Source organism: Schistocerca americana, chromosome 3, assembly GCF_021461395.2.
Source record: "Schistocerca americana isolate TAMUIC-IGC-003095 chromosome 3, iqSchAmer2.1, whole genome shotgun sequence".
NCBI classification, from domain to species: domain Eukaryota; kingdom Metazoa; phylum Arthropoda; class Insecta; order Orthoptera; family Acrididae; genus Schistocerca; species Schistocerca americana.
Window position 1 is genome coordinate 737,707,802 of NC_060121.1, and position 24,804 is coordinate 737,732,605.

The following is a 24,804-nucleotide window of genomic DNA, read 5'->3' on the forward strand; positions in this document are numbered from 1 at the left end:
TATTTGTATGGAGTGTAGCCATGTATGGAAGTGAAACGTGGACGGTCAATAGTTTAGACAAGAAGAGAATAGAAGCTTTCGAAATGTGGTGCTACACAAGAATGCTGAAGATTAGATGGATAGATCACATAACTAATGAGGAGGTATTGAATAGAATTGGAGAAAAGAGAAATTTGTGGCACAACTTGACTAGAAGAAGGGATCGGTTGGTAGGGCATATTCTGAGGAATCAAGTGATCACCAATTTAGTATTGGAGGGCAGTGTGGAGGGTAAAAATCGTAGAGGGAGACCAAGAGATGAATACACTAAACAGATTCAGAAGGATGTAGGTTGCAGTAGGTACTGGGAGATGAAGAACCTTGCACAGGATAGAGTAGCATGGAGAGCTGCATCAAACCAGTCTCTGGACTGAAGACCACAACAACAACAACTGAAAGATAAAGATGCTAACCTAAATTTTCTTAATTATGGCTTTGTTTGTAAATGCAAAATATTGTGAACATATATTGGACAAGCATGACCTACTAGTAAACAAATGGAATAATACATTTTATAAGATTTAATGCATTGCGCGAAATCACTTATTAGATACCATTGGAATTACGGAACTTTCAAAACAGGAATATAAAACAAGAGGATTGTTTTATTTCAGTAATCCCCCAAAGAGGTTTGGGTATCTGTGAGAGCCAAAGCTCTTCTTTAGAAATAAAAAGTTTTGCTTTCAATCAAGGGTTTTTCAGGTATCACTTTACCTGAAAGTTCCAATCTGCATCATCTCCCAAACTATTGGTAGAAAAAACATGTACACCAAAAAAACATATACATACGGAAAGATCAAATGTCATAAAAAATATTAGAACGTACATAACTGGATTAACATTTTAAGGTATTATTTTATAATATTCATAAGAATAGTTTCTTTATCATTTATCAGTCATGCTCACTGGGATAATTTGTCCTTGACAAAAATGCTGACAAACAGTTTATCAATGCAATGGCTTTCACTGTAAGTTATGTGCCAGACCATGTTTTAATCTAACACAAAATAATCAAGAACCTTCCTCTTAGACAACATTAAGATAAAATATGACAGCGTTAATGCAAATTAGATAATCCAATGATTAAACTGGTCAGCTTTTGATAAAAACTGACAACACATATTCAAATTAAGACCAACTTTAGATAAATCTTTCATTATTATTCTCACAGCAAAAGCATATTTGAGGTTCTACTGCATCTCATAGAAAACCTTTGAAATAAATGCAGGCATATGTGGTGGAGGAGCTGAGACTGTCATAATTCTATCTGGTGTAGCTCAAGTATAATTTCAAGAAAGTGCTACGTCCTTAATAGTTGCAGTACAGGTTCGAGTCCTCCCTCGGGCATGGATGTGTGTGTTTGTCCTTAGGGTAATTTAGATTAAGTAGTGTGTAAGCTTAGGGACTGATGACCTAAGCAGTTAAGTCCCATAAGATTTCACACACATTTGAACAGTTGCAGTACAATGTTTAATCAATGTGACGAACAACAACAGAAGCAAAACAAAGATAATGGAATATAGTCAAATTAAATCAGATGATGCCAAGGGAATTAGATTAGGAAACAAAACAGTAGTAGACGAATGTTGCTATTTGGGCAACAAAATAACTGACGATGGCCGAAGTAGAGTGGATATAAAATGTAGATTGGCAATGGCGAGAAAAGCATTTCTGAAGAAAAGAAATTTGTTAACAATGAATATAGGTGCAAATGTTAGGAAGTCTCTTCTGAAAGTATTTGTCTGGAGTGTAGCCATGTATGGAAATGAAACTTCCAACAGTTTAGATAAAAAGAGAATAGAAGCTTTTGAAATGTTGTCGTACAGAAGAATGTTGAAGATTAGGTGGATAGATGACATAACTAATAAGGAAGGCTGAATAGAATTAGAGAGACATGACTTGACCAAGAGAAGAGATCAGTTGGTAGGACACATTCTATGACATCAAGGGATCACCAATTTATTGGGAAGTGGGTGGAGGTAGAAATGGCTGAGGAAGATCAAGAGATGAATACAGTAAGCGGATTCAGAAGGATGTATGTTGCAATTGTTATTCAGAGATGAAGAGGCTCACACAGAACAGAGCAGCATGGAGAGCCACATCAAACCAGTCTTCAGCCTGAAGTCCACAACAATAGATCATAGATATAACATTCTGGGGAAATATTACAGAAATGGAAAAAGTTTTTAAATTACAAAAATCAGCTGTGAAGTTGATCTGTGGTGTTACAAATAGGACGTTACGTAGGCACGCATTCTCGGCCTTTGAGATATTCACACTCAAAAGTAAGTACAGTTCCTCACTGATATCTATAATCAACCACCAAAAACTTTTCCAAAACAACTGTGATTTTCACAATCACGACACAAGACAAAAGCACAGCCTTCACAAAGATTCAGTAACTCTCAACAGAGCAGAAAAAGGAGTTATCCAGTCTGGAATAAGAATTTACAATAGGGTCCAACTGAATATTAAAAAGGACACCGACAACCCTCATCTATTCAAGAAGAAATTGAAACAGTACCTCATAAATCATACTGTATATAATTTAAATGAATTTCTAGAGCTTCAAGTTTCGAGTAAGATGTGTTATATCCAAATTTTATTTAGCATCCATGTATCTCATCATTATAAAATGATACAGGTTGTGTCATAGATGACCTTACACAGATAAGAGGGCATGAAAGAATTACAATTGTATGTTGGCTAATAACATATTCTTATGCATAACAAGAAACCATACACATAACAATCGTGACATACAAAATTACAATAATAAATGAATACCATTTATTCTCACATGAGCACTTCGGGGTCACTATGATGAAGGAAATTAGCTGCTCTATTCTGCAGGAAATAAGCTGCCCTATTCTGCATGCTGATGGTTCAAGTATTCCTTGACACTATAAACACTCTTGCTAATTAGCAGGTGAGTTCTTTTCTGGTGTGGAATTTTGATATTCTTTTAATTTCCTTTGGTAGTTCACTGAACAGAATTTTAGGTTGATACAGAATACTTTTCTTTTGTGTGAAAGCCTCTATGAAAATTCTGTTTTCTCATTTTGTAATTGTGGACTTACGGCTGTTTGACACAAAATGTTCCTCATGTGCCTGCAGAAACCAATTACTTTCATAATTATACATACATGGTTGGGTCATGATTTTTTTAGTTCATTGAAAATGATGTAATTTGCATGCTAATGATGTAGTTTTGTGTGTCTTGTATGTATACCATCTGCAGTAGGCTATTTTGTTTTTCTTGAAGACCTGCATGTAATATTGTATTCCTACTAATAATGTCTCCAGTACAATATTGTTTGTTTTTCTTCTTTTTTGTCTATATAATATTGTATTTTTGACTTGTCCTTCATTACAACACAACTTTTGACAGAATGTAATTTAGTGCAACCAAATAAAACTCAAACTATCAATCAACTACATACATAATGTCTGTGGCCATAAGTCTTAATAATAGTGATATAAACTTCGATAGACGTCAGGAAAATCTACAAGAACACCACTGATTGGAATTTTTCACACCATTCTGTTTTCCAAATGAAAGAGTAAGCAGTGAAATATTTTCAGCAATGTAAGTGCCAGTCAACAATGATTTCAAAATTGTTGCCAAATCGCTTATTATTTATAAAAGCAAAACGCATCTGGAGTTACATTGCAGTCAACTCAAGATAGATAATCTGTAACAACAAATGTTAACAACTGCTGCGGAAGATGGCCACACAAACAAACGGCTTATTGCTATATTTAGCTCCCTAGGGGAAAACAATCTTGGGAGTAAAATTTTTATTGATGTCAACAAAAAGTAATCATTACGATGGTGTATACACAAGTACTGGCCCTGGAATATGAAAGCAACAGTACAATGTAAAATCAGACACAAAATTACTAGTGTGACTGTATTGTCTGCAACAAACTTAGGCTATTATTGAAACTTTCAATAAAACATTGCAACATAAGGCTAGTTTAGCTTCTTTGTTAGCTTTGGTATAGTAACCTACCTAACTCTAAAGGTAGTTTTCTGATCATGTTTCCTTGTAAAAGAATAACTTCCAGAAACGGATGATTTCCAATAGTTCTTGGTAGTTCTGTCAAATGGTTATTTCTAACGTCGAGCCATTTTAAAGAGTTTAGACGTTGAAACAAACAGTCCGGTAAAGTTTTCAATGCGTTGTTGTTTAAATACAGAAACTGCAGGAAGCAGAACATTTCAGTTATTTCATGGTAACAGTAAACAAAAGCCGAACAATGTAAGATCATGCGCATTACCTTTAGAAATTTAAAATGATTCAAAACACAATCTGGGACTTCCTCCAGGCTACTGCTACTAAAATCTGCGTGATTAGTATTGTGATCCCTGTCACACTTCTGCGCTGAAATTATATTCTGCATATCGGTGTTCTGATTATTAAAATTAACTACTTGTGTATGAAAATATTATGCTGCCTTCACAAGAGAAACCTTGTCTTACAATACACAGTGCCTCTCCATTCACAAGATACAAGGTGTTTATAGTTCGGAGTCATGACGACAATTAAAAATTCCGCCAGAGTTAAATAACCGATGAAGTCGCTTAAGTACTGGTCTTACATTTTTTTCATATATGAAGAGAGGTCCAGAGCAAATTTACAATACAAAATTTATGTATCTAATATTTTAAAAGAAATTTCGGTTTAATTTACATATTAAATTAGAAAAGTTTATATGTAGCCAGTATGTCAATGTGGACGTAGTACGTACGACTTATGCGATCCTAACGGCAGAACCCAGTATTATACCACTTAATATGGCGAATGTTAGGGACAGTGATACATCGTTGTGGCTTCACAATAAGCTTGGTACGTCAAATGATTCGTGGACGGGTGGATCAATTACCTCGCAGCTCAACCCCGAAGTTCTAAAAAACATTAAGGACTGTTTTCCTGACTTGCAAACACAAGTCAAGCTTAAATTACTTCTGTCATTCTTTCACATACCTCGAAGGAACGTAGACGAGGTATGGTTTACAATGCAGTGCGCTTAATAAGTTGTAAAATATATCGACGTAACATAGGCTGATAAGTGACGTAACGAACAAAAATGTTTTGCGATCAACTTGTGTTTGAAGCTGGAAGCCTTGGTGGAAGGAAGACAATAGAAGTGAACTGCAGTACATACCAGTGTTACGGTAAACTAAGTAGTTAATGCAGTGAAGTTCTTATATAGCTTATTGGTTGTCGCCGTCTGCTTGATAAATGTGGCAATTGTTACTCCCAAAGGTTCTTTTCTTTGCAAAAGTAAACTGTGATTTTCTGCTGTGGTAGTGACAGCGATTTTTGAATTTAGATGTTCAGCTGTAATTATGTTATTTAAGTGTTAGGAAACAGCAGATGACACTGTCTTGAAGAACGATACGTGTATGTAGATCGTTTCGTACTACATACTTTTAAGTTGTAGAGTTAAAAATTATACCCATTGAAATGCTTAACGGTCAAAGCTAAAGCTGCATGCACCAACTAAATCGTAAGTATTTATCTAGTGTTTTCACAGTCGTTTCCGGTTGTATATGTAGTAAGATTTCGTTTGTTGTATTTTCAGTGCTTACGATTGGTTGTGATATTTTTGATATGCGCGCGCTTTGTGTGTGTGTGTGTGTGTGTGTGTGTGTGTGTGTGTTCTACGACAGAAGTATATTACGGTAGCTGAAATGATATTTGTGCCGTCGAATGCCCAAAGCTTTACAGTTTACCAGTTGCTCATATAAGTGAGTAACCGATTATTTATTAGTCACAATCGCGTTTTCAAAATATGTTTTTATAACCCTACAAGTTGTTGTTGTTGTTAATGTAGATTATATTGACGTATGTAACTGATGGAAAATAGCCGGCGTTGCAATATTGAAATACTATTCATCATGTGACTTACTCAAATGTTTGTTCTATTCTCGAAAGTGTTTGTAGATACCCTCCATTTCGCCGCTCGTTATTGAAGCAATGAATCAGCACTTCTGAATTCTATATATTTTATTGTGCACGATTAATTAACACAATGATCAGGACACACACACACACACACACACACACACACACACACACACACACACAAAACTGTCAAAACTTTAATGTCAAATACTAAACATAATATGCTAATGTTTGTGTGTCTGCTGTCCAAAGCAGACTTTAAATGTTAATCTGAAATCTGTGCCCCCCCCCCCCCAGACTGCTGGTATTCATGGCACATACTGCTGGTGGGTCATTCCATATCAAATCACCCAATAAAAAATAAATTTTACACCCACCTCCTTAGATTTTCATGAAATTTGGCTCAAATGGTTCTAATACCATCCTGACAACACCTGCAATTTTTTTTTTTGCTGTATCTCTTAGTTTTTTTTAAATAAATTTTTAAAGTTTTTATGTTTTGCGTTTTCCGAACCTTCGGAAATGGTAAATTTAATTTGTATTCAAAACTTTAAAATTGCTTATCTTAAAAACTCTTTTAGATAACATCATGAATTTTTGCAGCAAGTTTATTTATTATTTATTTATTATACATATTTGAAGATAAAAATGATACTATTAAAATATATTAATACTTTCTATGGAATATATATATATATATATATATATATATATTATATTGCAATTCTTATAAAACAAAACATCAGTTTATATATATTATATATATATATATAAAAACTGATGTTTTGTTTTATAAGAATTGCAATATCTAGCGTCTCAGACCTGATAGAATGCTCAAATTTGTTTTAAGTTACTCTTAAACATATAGGCTACTTGATAAAACAAAAATAATGATGGCTTTTTAACATGTTTATTAATTGTAGTAGATTACATTAGAATTATGTACAAAGATGTATAATCCAACTTATTGCTTGAAACATTGAATTTTTTGAGTAATTTTGTCTTTTTAATAAACATTAATGCTGATTCAAACTGTTTTTCCACTTCATCCAAGAGCTTTCAGTTCTTTTGATACAGACTTTTTTGAAGTAATACATTCTTCCAGTGCTGCTTGATTGACGTGCGTCTACTACACAGACTATGTGCTCCAAAGGCACTATGCAAGAATTTTCTCTTTCAGGCCAATAAAATGATGCAGCTGGTCCTGAAGGATGTAGAAATAGAATTTCTGCATCTTCTCCATCATTGAATATTGTTTTTACCTGTCCAAAGTACCAGTTACCATCATGATTTGCATGGTTCAACACGAACCCAATCAGTAGAAGAATGGAATGAAAAGACTACGGAGGGTTTTACACTATCTGTAGTCCTTCTAATTTCAAGGTTGTTTGTTGGAAACTTCTTGTTCCAGGAATGTTTCCGGTTGCTGAAAAAACGTTTTTCTAGTTTTAACCGTAGCAAATCAGCTTCTTTTTTGTCAATAAAGTGAAAATGAATGTTTTCAATATTTTTTTCACAAAACTTGTACACATCGATTGCTGTCATCACAAATTGACTTCCCATGACTTGTTGCAAAAAAAGTGTTGGGCCTTCAAATTAAAGTCTCTCAAGTGTTCAGTCAAATTTTAAAACTGTTTCTATTTTTGTACTGCCCAGCACAACCATCTGTAAAGTAGTGAACTGAGTCAATGTCAGTATGATGTAATGACACCCACTTTGTAATTTCTTTTTGTACAAAGTTAACAAAACCAGTGTCATGTTCTTGGTCATCACTAATAAAACAGTGGTTGGAACCAAAAACATTGTTTTCCTCATTTCCTAGGAAAACTCCAACTGGGTGCAGAGTACAACCACCTCTATTCCAGTGGTAACTTTGGATCTCATTTTGTATAACAAAGGAATAATTTTCACTGAAATCCATCACAATAATTGCTGTTTTGGGTGGTGGGTCTTCTTTCAATCTTTTAAATGCTGCTGATTGGGATTTTGCTATAAATGAGTGCGGGGTGAGCTTTTCCAATGACCTAACCAATAAAGAAATGTAGTCTTCAACACTGATAGACTGTTTGATCATTTCTGCCCTGTCTGTGTTAACCCACTGACTGATTACAATTTCTTCTTCTAAATCATAATCTTCACTTAGTTTTTCAGTTAAGTACTTAGTTAGTGCAGCATTTGCAGGACAGCTGTCGCAGTGATGTAGCATGCAGTTTTGGTTTTCCGTGTTGCACACAAGCATCTTAATTAGGTCTTTATAAGATTCTTCAATTTTCACAGCATCCAATAATAGTTTAACATTCTGGTGGATACTGCATACACATACAGTGTGTGTGCCTGCAGTACCAGCAAGGATACACCATTTAGGTGTCAAGAAACAAAATTTTGAAAATCCTACTTCTACCTCGGGATTATCCAATTTGAAAGAATAATAGAGTTCTCTCAAGTTACACAAAATGAGTCTTTTTTGCATGTACACATTTTTTTGAACACTTACTTTGTCTTTTGTTCCAGGTAGCACTCTGGAACTTTCATCCTTTTCATAAAAATCTGTTACAAGTCTTACTGTATTTTCAGAAAGAGTTTTACCTTTTTTTGGACCAGGAGTTTCCAAAATGCCCTTTTCAGATTTTAGCTTTCTAGCTTGTCGGACCATTAAATTCTCTTACATTAAATTCTCTTACATTAAATTCTCTTACATTAAATTCTTTCATCACTTTATTTCGACTCCAACAGATGACAGCTTCTCTTTCATAAGAGAAATCATTACATCAAAATCCTTTGCTTTCTCGACCACACTTGTATCTTCTTCATCATCAGAACTTGGTGCATCATATTTTAATGCTTTTGAAACCGCCTTTTTTTGCAGTCTTTTCAATACTACTAACCTTCCTTTTAAAATAAGACCCTTTACTTTGTTCTGACAAGCCACGAAGCTTTATTGGTGTTAAACCTAAATTATCAAGAGCAATGTTTGTTTGTACAAGGGATTCATTTCTGGATTCCAATGATTCTAATTCAACCATGAGTTCATCATCTGTTTCACTTTCATTGACTTCAACTCTTAATTTTTCCTCACAATAGTTACGGCATGTTGAGCAAAGCTTTTGTCCAGGTTTTATGCTACTATTTATTGTCAGTAATTGTTTAGAGAGATCCAAGCCTACACTTCTCAACGACTTGATGGGCTTTTTTTTGTGGGTCTACACATGTTGTTTGATACTTTTCAAAAACATTTAAAAAGTAGTAGCTGTGGTGTGAACATATATTCTTAAATTCACACAGATTAATTCCAGATCGTAAGTGGATCTAATTTTTTTCTTCCTCACTCAATTCAGGTACCACTTGTAACTTTTTTGAAGGTGTGTAGGTTGTTTGGAAACAGTCGGATTTTTTAAATAGCCCTACACTACAGGTTTGAATATCTGACATACTGATTTCACTTTTGGTCTGATTACTGTTCTGGTTACTTTTATAGGATATTGGAAAAGAATCACTGTAAACTAAGTAACAGTACTTACTGAAAGTTCGAATAAACTTAATAAAATACTATCCAAGCACTATTTAACACTAATAATATTTTACTTCAAAACACAGGAATAACAAAACAAAATCCAAGCATACATTGTTACTCCAAGAAGACAAAAACTTATTTTTGGTGTCTGTCACTTGGTACTTTTTATTTTTAAAATATAATTAATATTATTTAAAAAATTAGATAACTATTGAGCAGGTTAAAAAGCCAACATAATTTTTCTTTTCTCTAATAGCCTATACAATTAAGAATATTTTAAAACAAATTTGAGCTTTCCATCAGGTCTGAGACTCTAGATATTGCAGTTTTTGTAAAACTAAACAAAAAAAAAACCAACAACTACTTGTAATTTTTTTTCATTTGGAAGATTTTAATATATCTTTATGGTAATTTTTTTAACATTTAGATATAATACACAAACTTATTCCAAAATTTCATACTGATATCTTGAGTATTCTTTAACATACAAATTTTTTTAGTTGTGAGGACACGTTTAAGTTAAGATTTCAGACTGCTGAAACAACGCCAAATCTAAAAACTTTAAAAATTTATATAAAAAAACTATAAGAGATAGAGCAAAAAAATTTTACAAGTGCTTTCAGGATGATAAAAGAAGTAATTGTACCAAGTTTCATCAAAATCTGACATGGTTGGTGTCAAGGCCTGGGTGACTTGACATGGAATGACCCGGTATCTCCGGTGTTCCTTTCCAATTTGCTTGTTGAGCCAAGGGTGACGCTTTCCCAGTCCCTCCATTGGTCTGCTTTGGAGTCAAGGGTGCATTTTCTTCACTTTCCTCACAAACTATAGCAGTGTTTGATGTAAGCAGATACGCTGGATTAACTCACTGAGTGACACCGTTTGTGATTTGTTATATTGTAACTAGCCTATATTGTATGTTTGTCACATTTTAAAACCTGGAACAGAGCAGAGAATGGGGTTGTCACAGCCGATGTACTGCATCCGTTCTTTCCGTTACACGAAAGCTTGTTTTCAGATCTCTGTGTACGAAAATTATATGTCCTCCATGGCACAATGCCAGTGAAAGATGCAGCCTGTATGTCTAGGTCGTTATTTACTGTAGCTAACATAGCAGTTCTGTCGTCCTCCGTATTTCTTGTGTTTGAAAACAAATAAAAACACCTGATTGTATGAGTGTAACATCTCACCAAATACCATCTGTGCTTCTGATGCCTCTAATGTCCAGCTTACAAGCAGTGTGGAGGCTCTGTATAACCAGCAGCAGTGTGGAAGTCCAACTCTCTTCATAACACATAAGTACAGCTGTCAGTGTCCAGTGCTGGCACTCTACCATCCTGTTGCTTGCTGAGTGGTAGGTGGTTGTTTGTTGGTGTTGGAACCTGCATAATGTCGACAGCTCCACAAACAGTGTTGATTTGAACTGATGTCCTCAATCTGTAGTATGTGCAATGGACAGCTAAACTGTAATAGCCATGCTGTTAAAAAAAATCTTCCTATTGTCTGCCAAGACCCAACTGATTGGGACTGCCTCTGCCCATCAGGTGTATCTGTCAGTCGTGGCAAATATAGTTATATCCTTCTGATTAAGGCAGTGGATCGACACTGTTTGAATGTACATTGCCTCTGGAAACTCTCCCACCAGCTTGTGTACGTATTGGCTCACTTTACATTGGCATGCTATGCATGTTCTTGACAATATTCCTTTATGCTGGGCCACAGAAACCTTTTTGTCAACGGTTTAATGCTTGTTTTTGTTCCTGGATAGGCTCATGTATTAATACTAACAAAAACCACTTTGTGTAACTTTTTTGGCATGCAGTGGCTGGGGGCTGGTTTTGGAGAATCGCGCTCAATCGTGTACATAGCCCTTGAAAGTAGCACCAGTTTAAGCTTTAGGGTGTTAAACTACTTTGTAAATATTCCTTCAACTGTCTGTCAATAGCCTGTGTTGCGTTGAGTTGCTTGTAATCAAACTGTGCACAAGATGGCTCCAATTTGTGAGAAAAAATCGGCTACTGCAGTCTTCACCCTTGCTATGTGCCATGTGCCCATGGTCAACTGGCCGATAAACTGAAGCTGGCAAATTGATGTGGGTAACAGCTAACGTTGTGTTTGCTACAGGCAGTTGTTATAGATTTGTTGTGTGTAATGATTACAAGAGGCCTGGCCTCCACATAAGGGCAAAAGTGTTCTGTGGATTTGTAAATGTCAAGTAGCTTCTGGTCATTGTGCTGCACCTGATTTTAGCCTCCTCGAGTTTACGAGAGAAAAAATCCAATATCTACTAGTGCCTTGCTGCATACTGATTGAGACATGCGCTGATTGCCTTCAGGCTTCCGTCTACCACTATCGCTAATGCTTCATCTTGAACTGGATGGGCCAAAAAAAAACTTATTTTTGCAACCTTGCTTTCACATTTTCGAAGGCTCCATGCATTTTCATTGTTCATGGCAGAGGACGTTGACCTGTTGCGTTGTCACGTGACAGTGCTACCATAAGTTGTGGATGAACCTCTCTTGCTCCTGGTAGATGTTGCAATGGTACATAACAGTTAATGATGAGTAGTTGTCTTCCAAAGAGCAGTTCATATGAGCAAACCAGTTGCGTGTTTACTTGCAGTTACTCCTACTTCAGGCACTTGGGTTACGCCCGGCTCTGTTTAAAATAAAACAATAGCTCGATGTAGTCAAGTGGTTGAGCCATGTATGTCTGCTTTGATGCCCCGCAGCTTATTTGCTGCAAATAATAACCTGTAGCTGCGACCCTGCAGTCAAATAGCCTATGCTTTGGCTAGTATTGTAAGTTAATAAAATACACAGAACAACAAAATAAAAGTTAAATGAATATTATCAGACATCCTATTCTAACGTCTGTAATTGATGTGGATTGCAGAGCATCGTGTTGAATAATGTTTATTTAAGAAAGGACATATCAAGTAAACGGAATGTGGTACTATGATATTCAATCAAAATATAGGCAGAAAATACCCTTATCAACTGCAGTAAAGCTAGGTTGAGTGTGTTACGAGAATGGTGGCACAATCCCAAACTAAATAGTCATTAAAGATACACAAAACTAAGTTCCTTTCATAATCACAGTACACGAAATATTCATCAGCTCAAAACAGTTCAGAGTTCAATATGACAATGCACAAATTAACTTACATGATACGAAGAATCACAACTCATGCTCTGTCTATCCTCAGTTCTGTAAATCCAGCAGAAGTAGTTGGAGGGTCAAACACGGGAGTACACTCAAACCTCTTGATTAGAAAGCCCCGTCAGAAGTATGATAGCGGCTGTTCACTGCCTGGAATCAAATAGCTCAACAATCGAATCACGCATATTACTGCAGGCCAGGCAGGTCTGCCTTCTTCAAGAACTCCATAAAGTGTCCAGAATTGCTCCCTTGAGCTCTTCACTTGAAAAGTCCCAGTCTCCACTTAATTCCTATAGTGTTCCGCTACTGTCTGTTTTTTCATTGGCTGAAGTCCAGCCCCACCAAAAATACATCGTCCTAAAACTTCATGGGCATGGTTTGATTCAAGTTGACCACTTCCTGGACTAAATTAATATATTACAACAATATTGAAGTAAAGAAAAATCATAAACATTTGTTGCACTCGGATAATTTATAATAAATATAAGTAATGGTTGGTTCATAAATAAATAGGCCAGTATTCTTGCGCAAGTTTGCTCATGTTAAATGACTACAGATTGTTCTTATATATTGTTTAAATAATATTTGGCATAATCCATATCACTTCAGGTAGGGGGGTTACCTTCATAGTCTCGGATGTTATTGAATTTAGCGTATGTTAAAATTCAAGAGTACATAAGAAACACATGGTTTTTGTTTTCTCCAAAAAAAATTCCTGTCCCTAGATACAGGCCTCCTAAGATGACACTGCGAACACCATTTTGAAGATGCGAATTAAAAAAAAATTTTTTTTAATGCTGTATTTTTTTTTATCTGAAAGATAATTGCTTTAAGATTGCAATGGTATCCTCCGTTTGGACATATCTGTCAAAGTTCTTCTACTGTCGCCTTTTGAATTTTTTTTTATAATTTACAGATTCCCCCCCCCCCCCCCCCCCCCCCCCCCCCCCCCCCCCCCCAAAATGCCAATCCAGAAAAGTTAGATTTTATCTGTTGATTAGTACCATGTAGTACTCTATTCTCTGTAAATGAGAGATTCCACTTTTAAGTTGCACAGGTTTTATGGTAAAATTTTTTTTTTAATTTTCAAGGGTACTGTGTGTCTTCACTAAAGTTGTTTCTTACTAATTTATTTGTTATATTGTTCACTTGTATCATCTTTGTTGCAGTTATTCCTTAAAACTTTCTTTGTTGCAGTTATTACTTTTCACTTTCGTTGTTGTAGGTATTTCTTACTATTTGTTGTAGTTTCTTTGTCATTGGTGTTCATTACAGGTTTATTTATTGTAGTTTTTCACTACTAATCTGTTTACTGAAGAGGCTTCTAAGAAATCTGAGACCATCCAGTGTGTTCTGTGTTTTCGTGAGGAATTTGTCACTTGACACGGTTGCAGTGTGTTTTGTGAAAAGGACTGTTCGAAATGTCTTCTGAATGGGGCCCACAAATGAAGATGTTTCCAGTGACGACTTTTCTGTGTTCTAAAGGTTTTGACAGAATAACGACAATGATAGTACCTGAACAAGGTGAAGCCTCCCATGGTGCAGATTTTGCATCAGTAGAGGAAGAATTATATACCCTGAATCAGTCAACTACAGAGGTAGGTGTAGGTAGGTGTTAGTCGTGTGTGTGTGTGTGTGTGTGTGTGTGTGTGTGTGTGTGTGTGTTGGGGCTTATGGGTGCTCAACGCCGAGATTATCAGAGCCCTGACACATATTAAAAGAAACATAATACGGACAAAATTAGTAAAGTGGAAGCATACAAGTAAAGAAAGTGAGAAACGGTGAAAAATACTGTATAAGAGAATGAAACGTAAGTAAAATGAGAAAGGAGTGTCAAGGACACCCATCGTGGTCAGTGAAGTCGAGTCATAAGCTCTGTGCATCAAGAATGCACAGAGAAATTACTAAAGCTATGGATGAATACACTACAGCAAAACTGACTACAATCTTTAAAGTTGAAATTCCATCTTCAGAAGGAAAATGAACAAAAGCACTCCTTCATCTCTTGCCAGGAATTTTTCACAAATATCAACTCACCTGTTGAATATTATGCATCCTACAGTGAAAAGGTTATCTATTATTCCAGAGACATTTTCAAGGAAAACAAATTTGAACCGTGTTCCATCAGTATCGAAGTACATGGTAGAAAAATCAAGAAATGTGAGGTCTGTAAAAGGAGTCTCTGGAAGACCAGTTACCTGTTACGGTCATCCTGTAGAAGCAGCTCAAGTACAAATAGTGCAGTCATTATATCTGGAAGGTAAATGGGACTGTTCTCGCCAGAGTGCCAACAAAAAAGACATTATATCTGTCAAAAAGTTGTGAAAGTAAAGAGGTACATGACTTGCAGTATTAAAGAAGCTTTTGCAAATTATAAGAGCAACTATACAACTTCACATATTGGAAGATTAAAATTTTATGCACTATGACCTAAGTGTCTAGTTCCACACCCACCTAGAGATGTCTGTTTATGGAGGTACTGCACAAAATTTGAACTTTGTGTGGTAACTTTGAAGAACTTACTGGAGCATGTGACACCTTGGTTGAGCATGTAAGTCAATAATAGTCTGTGATGTAAAGTGAGAGAATTGTTTGTTTCAGGAGTGTGGTGACTGCCTTGGAAAAGGAGGACTGTCTTTACAGACACTTGGCTGTGATGATGTAGCACATAACGCTGCAGAAATTATGTATGCGACATGGGAGGAAAATAAACTAATTAAGAAAACTGTTGCCTTTGACAGTTTCATTGATGAACTCGCTAAATGGTCAGTGAAAGCAGTATCACGCCAACATCTGAAGAAATTGCAATAACACATTTGCAGAAGTGAAAGGATGTGTACAGGCTGAAGAACTATGTTTAATGCTTCACTGTTATTTTTCTGATAACTGGTCTGTAGTGACACAGCACATGCTTTGCTAGCAATCCGCAAAATTTCATCACTTTCCAGCAGGGGCAGAGAAGATAATGATTATTTCTGATGGTGCTCCTAGTCATTTTAAAAACTGTTACCAGTTGTTTGAATTAAGTCGCTTGACAGTGCTACTAGTCACGGGAAGGGGCCTTGTGGTGGTGCAAGCGGCCTGCTGAAGCACCATGCTACAAAACATAATCTTTTGAGACCAAATACAGCTGTGATTAAGAATGCTGAGGATTTTACGAGAGTCATGTAATCTTTTGTCCAAAGAGGAAATTGAAGAATTCGATGAGTGGAAAAAAGAATGGTCCAAACAAACTACTCCTGTGAAAGGAATTCAGAAGACACATTTTTGGACTCAGCGATGGGTGAATTCATATTGCATGCACTTTAAAGAGCAAGAAAGAAGAAATTTCATTCGTTCAGCCAACGCCTCACAAACAGCAGGATAATATTCAGATTCACAACCTGAGATGGGGGATGTTTGTGCCATGTGTGTATGACTGTGACTGGTGGGTTGCAGAGATTGTAGACAACAGTTAAGAGTTAAACGAAATTTTAGTGCACCTTATACTACCGCATGGACCAGCTGCTGGATATAGATTTCCAGCTGAAGGACAGCAACAATGCCAGTGCTCACTTCCTGTTCACAATATTTTGGAGATTGTAAGTGCTCCAGTTCCTACTGGATCAACAGGAAGGCATCACTCTATATCAAAGCAAGATACTGAAGCAGTGGAGCACATTGAGTGGCTATTTTCAGTACAAAGCAGAGTGCACAGAAGTTGTATAAATTGAAACCTTTAAGTCTTTGGACCTTTCACATACATTTTGGAACCATTTAAAATGTTTGAAAAATGAGTCTCTTATTCATCTTTCAAAACTAAAATTGTGTTAAGCAAGTGTAGGTTTTGATTTTTTATGAGCCTGTCATGTGATATTGTGGTAATAAAACAGGTTTATCTATGGCAAAAATTTCAGTGGTTTATAAAACCTGTTCAACCTACAAGTGGAAGCTCTCCTTTTCAGGAAATGTATAACTATATTGTTCTAGTAAACGGAGAAAAAAAAAATCAAAATTTTATAGATTGGCATTTTTGAAAAAAAAAAATTTTCCATAAATCATTAAAAATGTTCAGAACACTATAATAAAAGAACTTTGACAGAAAAGTCTGAATGAAGAATGTCTTTGTAATCATAAAGCAATTACCTTTCAAATAAAAAAAAAAAAATCCCAACAAAATATGTAGAACTGTTCTAAAGATACAGCATTTTACAACTGTCTCCAAAATTTGCATCTTCAAAATAGTATGCGCAGTGTCATCTTTTGGGGGCTGTATGTCACAGCAGAAATTTTTTTGGAGAAAACAGAATAATACGTATTCCTTACTTAGTCCTTCATTTTAATGTATACTAAATTCAATAACATCCAAAACTATGAAAGTAAGGTTTTTTCCTAGCCTGCCTGAATTGATAAGTACTTTGCCTTAGGCCTGCTTGACAGAAGCCTTTTGATTCCCTGTTCAATTGTGGTGTCCGCTAACACATTTGACTCACCACTTTCAAATTAGCACAGTTTGCAATCAACTTTCGAATTAAGTTACTAGCAAAATAGTAGACTGTTAATTAAATAAATACACAAGTATGACAAAATATGAGGTATTCATGCTGTATTCAGTTGTTGTGTGATTGTGGTCATTTTTAAGATTTTCTGACACCCTGCCATTTCCTGGAACATATTCTGCATAAAGGCAATGCAAGCATTAGCCGTCCATATTCTCAGCTTTGGGATTTACCCATATTCAGTCACGCTGCTAGTCTTTGTACCTGGACTCGCTTGTACTGGTCACTTCGGTGGAAGTTGGAACTGCTGTGATGCACCCTGAGACCTGAGCCCACTAGTGTTCAGCCTTACAACAAATTCATCTTACTCATACCAATACTGGCCCCCTGCGGGCCTGGGGGTTAGAATAGGCCCGAGGTATTCCTGCCTGTCGTAAGAGGCAACTAAAAGGAGTCTCACCCTTGCAGGGTTTGACCTCCATTCTTCAAAATTTTCCTGAAGAGCGAGCCAATTGGGGAAGGGTGCCTTACATGGTGCATCATGTCAATCGTGCATTGAGATCTTTAGCCCACTTCCTCATCAAGGCATTGCCGTCCCACTCATTCTCCATCTCTTGGGTGAGGACTCCTTACTGGGTGCATTTTCCTCCACCCACTATGCAGCATCATTTTCTGCACTGCCAATGACTGTAGAATTCTTTGCACCTCATATCTAGCTCGGTAGCCAGCCCGTTGTGGTGGGGCCGCCATGTACCCTGTTGGTTGTAGCCCCCTGACTACACAGGGATTGCTCTGCTGATGCCTGCGCTGTTAACTCCCCAAGTATGCCAAGGACTAGATGCCTGTCATCCTGGGGCATCGGGACTCCCGGCAATGGCCATCCTGCCAGGTGACCTTTGCTGCGGCTGGGTGTCGCCTGTGGGGAGGACCCCTGGTCGGAGTGTGTGGCATCAGGGCGGATGATGCATGATGCATGATGAAGCATACTATGTCATCACTTGCTGGTGATAAAACGCCAGCAGTCTAAGAATTCCAAGTCTTAGTACAATGCAAGGAAGTATGATCCTAAATCGTTTCCCTTCCTGTCCACACCATAGGAGGAACGCCAGGGTAAAGATGGCAGCGAACCTTATTCACCCGGTGTCTCGTGTGTACGAGAGCTGATGGGGACTCTTCAGTGTCGATGAAGCCTCAGTTTTTGGTAGAGCATTTAGAGGACAATTTTGGGGAGATGGAGGGCTTGTCTAAAATGAGATCTGGGTCAGTCTTGATCAAAACAGAATTCATTAATCACCTGTGACAAGCTGGGGGATGTTTCTGTTTCCATCACGCCTCATAAGAGCTTAATATGGTCCAGGGAATTATATTCCACAGGGACCTTCTTTTGCAATCTGACGACGGGCTATGTGCCAACTTAGAGGGATGAGGAGTCCATTTTATGTGGCGCGTCCATCGGGGGTCCGAGGGATAATTAGGTTGCCACCGGTGCCTTCATCTTGACCTTAGAGGGTGACACATTGCCCGAGAAGTTCAAGTTGATGGTCTACCACTGTGACATCATGCCATATTCTCTCTCGCGATGCGCTGCTGGAAGTTCAGCCAAATGTCTTTCTGCTGTGCTTCCAGCGTCACATGTTGAGATTGTGGACGGCCATCACATCCCAGTACTCCACGTGCCCTGCCTCCCATTTGTCATATTTGTGGAGAGCATCATTCACCTTGCTCGACAGGCTGCAGAATTTACAGAAAGAGCGGAAAATTATGGAATGTAAGACCCTGGACCAACTGACCCACACTGAGGCTAAGAGGAAATTTGAGCGCCTACATCCAGTGGCTATGACCTCCTATTACGCCCGCACCACCTACTTCAGGAACAACACCGCCGCCCCCCAACTATCAGGATAATCATTCACCATTTCTGTGCTGGAGAAGTGTAAGTCTTCTTTGGCTCCTCTCGCTAGGAAGGGGTTCCTTGGGTCATGCCCTTCCCAAGTTTCTGCTAGTGGGAAAGATGACACACGCCAGTGGCTGAAGAGCCCAAAAACAGCTGGTCGTTGGGCTTCAAGCTCGTCCTCTGCCCCGAGACTGAATCTGTCCTCCCAGCCATGAAAACCCAAGAAACAGTGAGAGAAATCCAAAAAGAAGATCCCCCAAGACCAAGGGAATTGCAGTGGTACCCACACCACCAATACCTACAAGCTCTGAGTCTGCAGATGAGGTGGAGATTCTGGCGTCCGCTGAGAACCTAGATCTAGCCGGACCCTCAGACACAATAGATAAGACTGCTCAGGCAAAAAGTCAGTGGCAGCAGGTGACCCTGAGGCGTAAACTGCCTCAATGAATGTTCCATGGCTTCTCAGTCTCATGATGACATCATCCTCCAGTGGAATTTCAGTGGTTTAACTGCACTGCACTGATTGATCAACTCTCTAAACCTTTCCTACTTTTGGAAGATTTTAACACCCATACTCCCTTGTGGGGTGGCATCGCACCTACTGGCCGAGGCAGAGATGTCGAAAATTTACTGTCCCAACTCGACCTCTACCTCATAAATACTGGGGCTGCCACACCTTTCAGTGTGGCTCACGGTAGTTACTTAGCAATTGATTTATCAATTTGCAGCCTAGGACTTCTCCCATCTACGCACTGGAGAGCACATGATGGCCTATGCGGTAGTGATCTTTTCCCCATCTTCCTGTCACTGCCCCAGCATCAGGCCCATGGATGCTTTCCAGATGGGCTCTAAACAAGGCGGACTGGGAAACTTTCACCTCTGTTGTCACCGTTCATCTCCCCCACACGGTAACATGATGGTTGAACAGGTGACTACAACAATCGTTTCTGCAGCAGAAAACACGATCCCTCGCTCTTTATGGTGCCCCCAGCGGAAGACAGTCCCTTATTGGTTGCCGGTAGTTGCTGAAGCAGTTACGGAGCACTGGCGAGCTTTCAGCAACTAAGGAACGTTGGCGAGCTCTGCAGTGGCATAAGCGGCACCCTTCCCTGGAGCACCTCATAGCCTTTAAACGGCTTCGTGCCCGCGTTCGCCAACTTATCAAATGACGGAAGCAGGAGTGTTGGGAGAGATACGTCTTGACCATTGGGTGTCATAAGTCACCTTTCCAAGTCTGGGCAAAGATCAAATGAGTTTTCGGGTACCAGACCCTAATAGGTATTCCCAGTGTTAACATAAATGGCGTGTTATCTACTGGCGCAAACGCAATTGCCGAGCACTTTGCTGAGCACTATGCTCAATCCTCTGCATCGGAGAACTACCCCCAAGCCTTTTGCACTCGCAAACAGTGGCTGGAAGAGAAAGTCCTCTTGTTCACTACACGTCATAGTGAATCCTATAACATCCCTTCCCTTTTACAGTGTGGGAGCTCCTCAGTGCCCTAGCACGTTGCCCCAACACATCCTAAGGACCAGATCGGATCCACAGTCATATGATTAAACATCTCTCATCTGATTACAAGTGACATCTCCTCGTGATCTTCAACCAGATCTGGTGCGATGGAGTCTTTCCATCGCAATGGTGGGAGAGCAGCATCATTCCGGTTCTCAAACCCTGTAAAAACCCACATGAAGTGGGTAGCTATCGGTCCATCAGCCTCACCAATGTTCTTTGTAAGCTGCTGGAACGTATGGTGTCTCGGTGGTTGGGTTGGGTCCTGGAGTCACGTGGCCTACTGGCTCCATGTCAGGGTGGCTTCTGCCTGGGTCGCTCTGCCACTGATGATCTTGTGTCCCTCGAGTCTGCTATCCGAACAGCCTTTTGCAGACACCAACACCTGGTTGCCATCCTTTTTGGTTTACGAAAAGCGTATGACACGACCTGGCAACATCATATCCTTGCCACATTATACGAGTGGGATCTCCGAGGCCCGTTCCCGACTTTTATTCAAAATTTCCTTTCGCTTCGTACTTTCCGTGTCCAAGTTGGTGCCTCCCATAGTTCCCCCCGTATCCAGGAGAATGGGTTGCTGCAGGGTTCTGTATCAAATGTGTCTCTACTTTTAGTGGCCATTAATGGTCTATTAGCAGCTGTAGGGCCATCCATCTCACCCTCTCTGTATGCAGACGACTTCTGCGTTTTGAACTGCTCCACAAGTACTGGTGTTGCTGAGCGATGCCTACAGGGAACCATCCCTAAGGCGCAGTCATGGGCTCTAGCCCAAGGTTTCCAGTTTTCGGCCGCAAAGTCTTGTTTTATGTACTTTTGTCAGCATCGTACCATTCATCCAGAACCAGAACTTTACCTTAATGACGATCCGCACACTGCACATTGTAGTGAAGACATATTGATTCTTAGGACTGGTTTTCGCCACCCAATTGACTTGGATTTTTCACTTTTGTCAGTTTAAGTATAAGTGCTGGCAGCACCTCATTACCCTCTGCTGCCTGAGCAACACCAACTGGGGTGCAGATAACTCTACGCTGCTGCAGCCGTAAAGAGCCTTGTTAAATCCCGTCTTGCCTATGGGAATCTGGTTTATGGTTCATTGGCGCCTTCAGCGTTGCGTTTACTCGACCCAGTGCACCACTGTGCTGTTCGCCTAGCAAAAGGAGCTTTTAGGACGAGTCCGGTGACTAGCATTCTGGTGGAGGGCCGGAGTCACTCCATTGCAGGTTAGGCGTGCACAACTGCTGGCCAGTTACATTGCACACATTTGTAGTTCTCCTGTGCATCTGAATTAACCGTCTCCTTTTCCCACCCACAGCGGTTCATCTCCCGCATCGGCGGCCCAAGTCAGGGCTTCCAATTGCAGTTCATGTCTGATCCCTTCTTTCCGAACTGGAGGCCTTGCCTTTACCACCTATACTTGAGGTCCATTCATGTACACCACCATTTGGTATACCTAGGCCGCGGCTTGGCCTGGACCTTTCACATGGCCCTAAGGACTCGTTTAAGCCTGCGACTCTCTTCCTCTTGATTCTTCACATGTACCGAGGCTACGACGGGGTTTACACTGATGGCTAGATGGCCGATGATCATGTCGGCTTCGCATATGTCCATGGAGGACATATTGAACAGAATACCTTGCCGATGGCTGCAGTGTTTTCACTGCCAGTCTTGTGGCTATATCCCATGCTCTTGAACACATTCGTTCGTGCCCTGGGGAGCTGTTTCTTTTATGTACTGACTCGTTGAGAAGCCTACAAGCTATCGACCAGTGCTACCCTCGTCATCCTTTGGTAGCGGCCATCCAGGAGTCCATCTATGCCCTGGAATGGTCCAGTCGTTCACTGGTGTTTGTATGGACCCCTGGTCACATCAGCATCCCAGGCAACGAACTTGCCGACAGGCTGGCCAAACAGGCTACACGGAAACTGCTTATGGAGATCAGCTTCTCTGCAACTTACCTGTGTTCAGTACTACGCCAAAAGGTTTTGCAGCTTTGGGTGACTGAATGGCATAACCTCAGCATGCACAACAAACAGCATGCCATTAAGGCAGCTACAAGTGTGTGGAAGACCTCCACGCGGGCCTCTCACAAAGACTCTGTGGTTCTCTGTTGGCTCCACATTGGCCACACTTGGGTGACACATGGCTACTTCCGCGCCCTGATGCCGTGCCTCAGTGTCGGTGCGGTGCCCAGCTGACAGTGGCCCGTATCGTGGTGAGCTGTCCTTTGGCTGCCCTGAGAAGGACTCTTCAGTTACCAGAGTCGTTGCCATTAATTTTAGCTGACAACACCTCATCAGCTAATTTAGTTTTATGTTTTATACGTGATGGTGGGTTTTATCATTCTATGTGTGTTTTAGCGTATGTCCTTTGTCCCTTTGTGTTCTCCACTCTAATGTTGTCAGGTTGGATGTTTTAATGTGTTGCAGAGTGGCTGGCTTTTCCTTTGATTCTCATGGTCGGCCAGCCACGGTCATCTGCTCTCTTGTTTTTATGCCTTCTGCCTGTTTCTTGCTTCTCTCTGTGGTTTTCTTTTCCTCTTTTGTCCATTGTATTGGTTGTCCTGCTGTTGTTCTTCTGGTTTTTCCTTTCTCCTGTGTTGTTCTTTCCCTTTTATCATTTTACCGGGAACAAGAGACTGATGATCTCGCAGTTTGGTCCCTCCCCCCCTCCCTCCCTCTTTTAAACCTATCAATACTGGGTGGCTGACTAGCATGCCTAAACATGTGTGATGTTATAGTGTCGAGGGTAAAAGTTCGTGATTATCTGGAATCTTGTTAATTGTTAAAAATCCATTGGGCATAGTATGTTCATCATGATCTTGTATTTTAGTGGCAAGATTTCAGCCACTGAAACTTCATGACCAAGGAATGTCATTTGCTTTTATCACAGAGCAGACTTTGCTTCATTGACTATTATACTATATTTTTGTATGAATGTCATAAGTATATTTTGGAGAGGACCAAGTCCCACCACTGCAACCTGTGGGCCGCCTTATTAAGGACTTGAGCAGATGGACTAAGTATAGAGATTAAGGGCTTATGGTCCCTAATTAGTTGGAATTTGGCCCCATACAACAAAAAGCGAAATTTGGTGACCACATACACAATGGCCAGAAAGTACTAGACCTGTGCTGGACTGAGATTTTAGGATACAAACGTCAGAGGCTGCTCTGAGCCATCTGTATTCCAATGGGCAAGGACCACCTCCATGCTGTGCTGCAAGACATCCGCAGCCAAAACCAGTTGCTGGTTGGAATCAAACGTCTGGTGGCACACTGGAGACCAGACAAAGGGAGCAAATTTGCCTAGTAAGAGGTGCAGTGGGTATGTGATGGTGGATGCCCAGGGAATGAACAGGTGATAATAGGTAATTTAACTTAAAAAAGCTTGCAATAGGTAATTTAACTTAAAAAAGCCTGCAGTTCTTGCAACAACGAGGGATGGAGCAGGCACATAATAGCCCTGACAAGATTCACCGTGGGTCAGGCACCCTACCTTGAGATGACATGGCCCTGATACTCAAGAGGTGGTTGGAAAAATGCGGACTTATGTAGACTGCAATGCCAACCCAAGCGGCAGAGGTTGGAGTATGCCCTGTAATGATGATGTCATCTAGGTAGTTGAAGCATTGCAGAATACAGGATGTGACCTGTTCCAAATAGTGTTGAAAAATTAAAGAGGCACTTTCAAACACATATGTCCACCGATGGTAGTGATAAAGGCTATATGGCTTATTATTGACCATGATATGCTTCGACTCATCATCCAGGCTTAACTTGTAATATGCTTTGGAAATATCAAGTTTGGAGAAGAATTGAAGCCCTGCTAAGTGTCTGAACAGTTCATCAGGACATGGCAATGGGTAAGTGTCGACCTTGGGCTGTGAATTCACAGTAGATTAAAAATCGCCTCAAAGGCGCAGCAGTTTTACTGGACAGTGTCTTAACGATGACAAGGTTTGTGACCCATTCACTAGAGTAAATAGGAACCACAAACCCAAGAGAGGCAAACCAGTCTAGCTCCACCTTGACGGGAGCGGAGGGCCAGGGGAATCTGCTTAGCTTGAAAAAATGTAGGACAAGCTGACTACTTCAAGGTTACATTGGCTTGAAAGCCTGTGGTGCACCCTTGGCCTTCCACAGTGATATCCTGAAATTCAGAGCACAGAGATTCCAATGACTGATACGGGATCTTGGCATACCAACTGTGGATTCAGTGACCGAAAGCCAAATGCCTGACAGGTACCAACTCCAAAATCGTTTGCTGAACTAGTGTTGTGGATGACAATAAG

General features: G+C 39.7%; 2 protein-coding genes across 3 annotated transcripts in view; one reads left to right on the forward strand and one right to left on the reverse strand.

Moving 5' to 3' along the window:
* Nucleotides 1-4,569, reverse strand: part of LOC124607109 — a 146,057-nt gene extending 141,488 nt beyond the window's left edge. The window contains exons 1-2 of the mRNA XM_047139306.1: nt 4,324-4,569; nt 4,056-4,245 (exon numbers count right to left, since the gene is read on the reverse strand). Of these exons, the coding sequence (XP_046995262.1) occupies nt 4,056-4,245; nt 4,324-4,446 (313 nt within the window). The 5' untranslated portion in view covers nt 4,447-4,569. The remainder of the gene's footprint in view (nt 1-4,055; nt 4,246-4,323) is intronic.
* A 261-nt stretch (nt 4,570-4,830) lies between these two features.
* The window catches only part of LOC124605476 (negative elongation factor A-like), a 154,228-nt gene continuing 134,254 nt past the window's right edge, over nt 4,831-24,804 (forward strand). The window contains exon 1 of one of the 2 annotated variants that reach the window (XM_047137190.1): nt 4,831-5,050. In XM_047137190.1, coding sequence (XP_046993146.1) covers nt 4,841-5,050 — 210 coding nt within the window. In that variant the 5' untranslated portion in view covers nt 4,831-4,840. Of the gene's footprint in view, nt 5,051-5,070; nt 5,222-24,804 lie in introns of those variants that run through there. The other variant, XM_047137191.1, reaches the window with a different exon arrangement.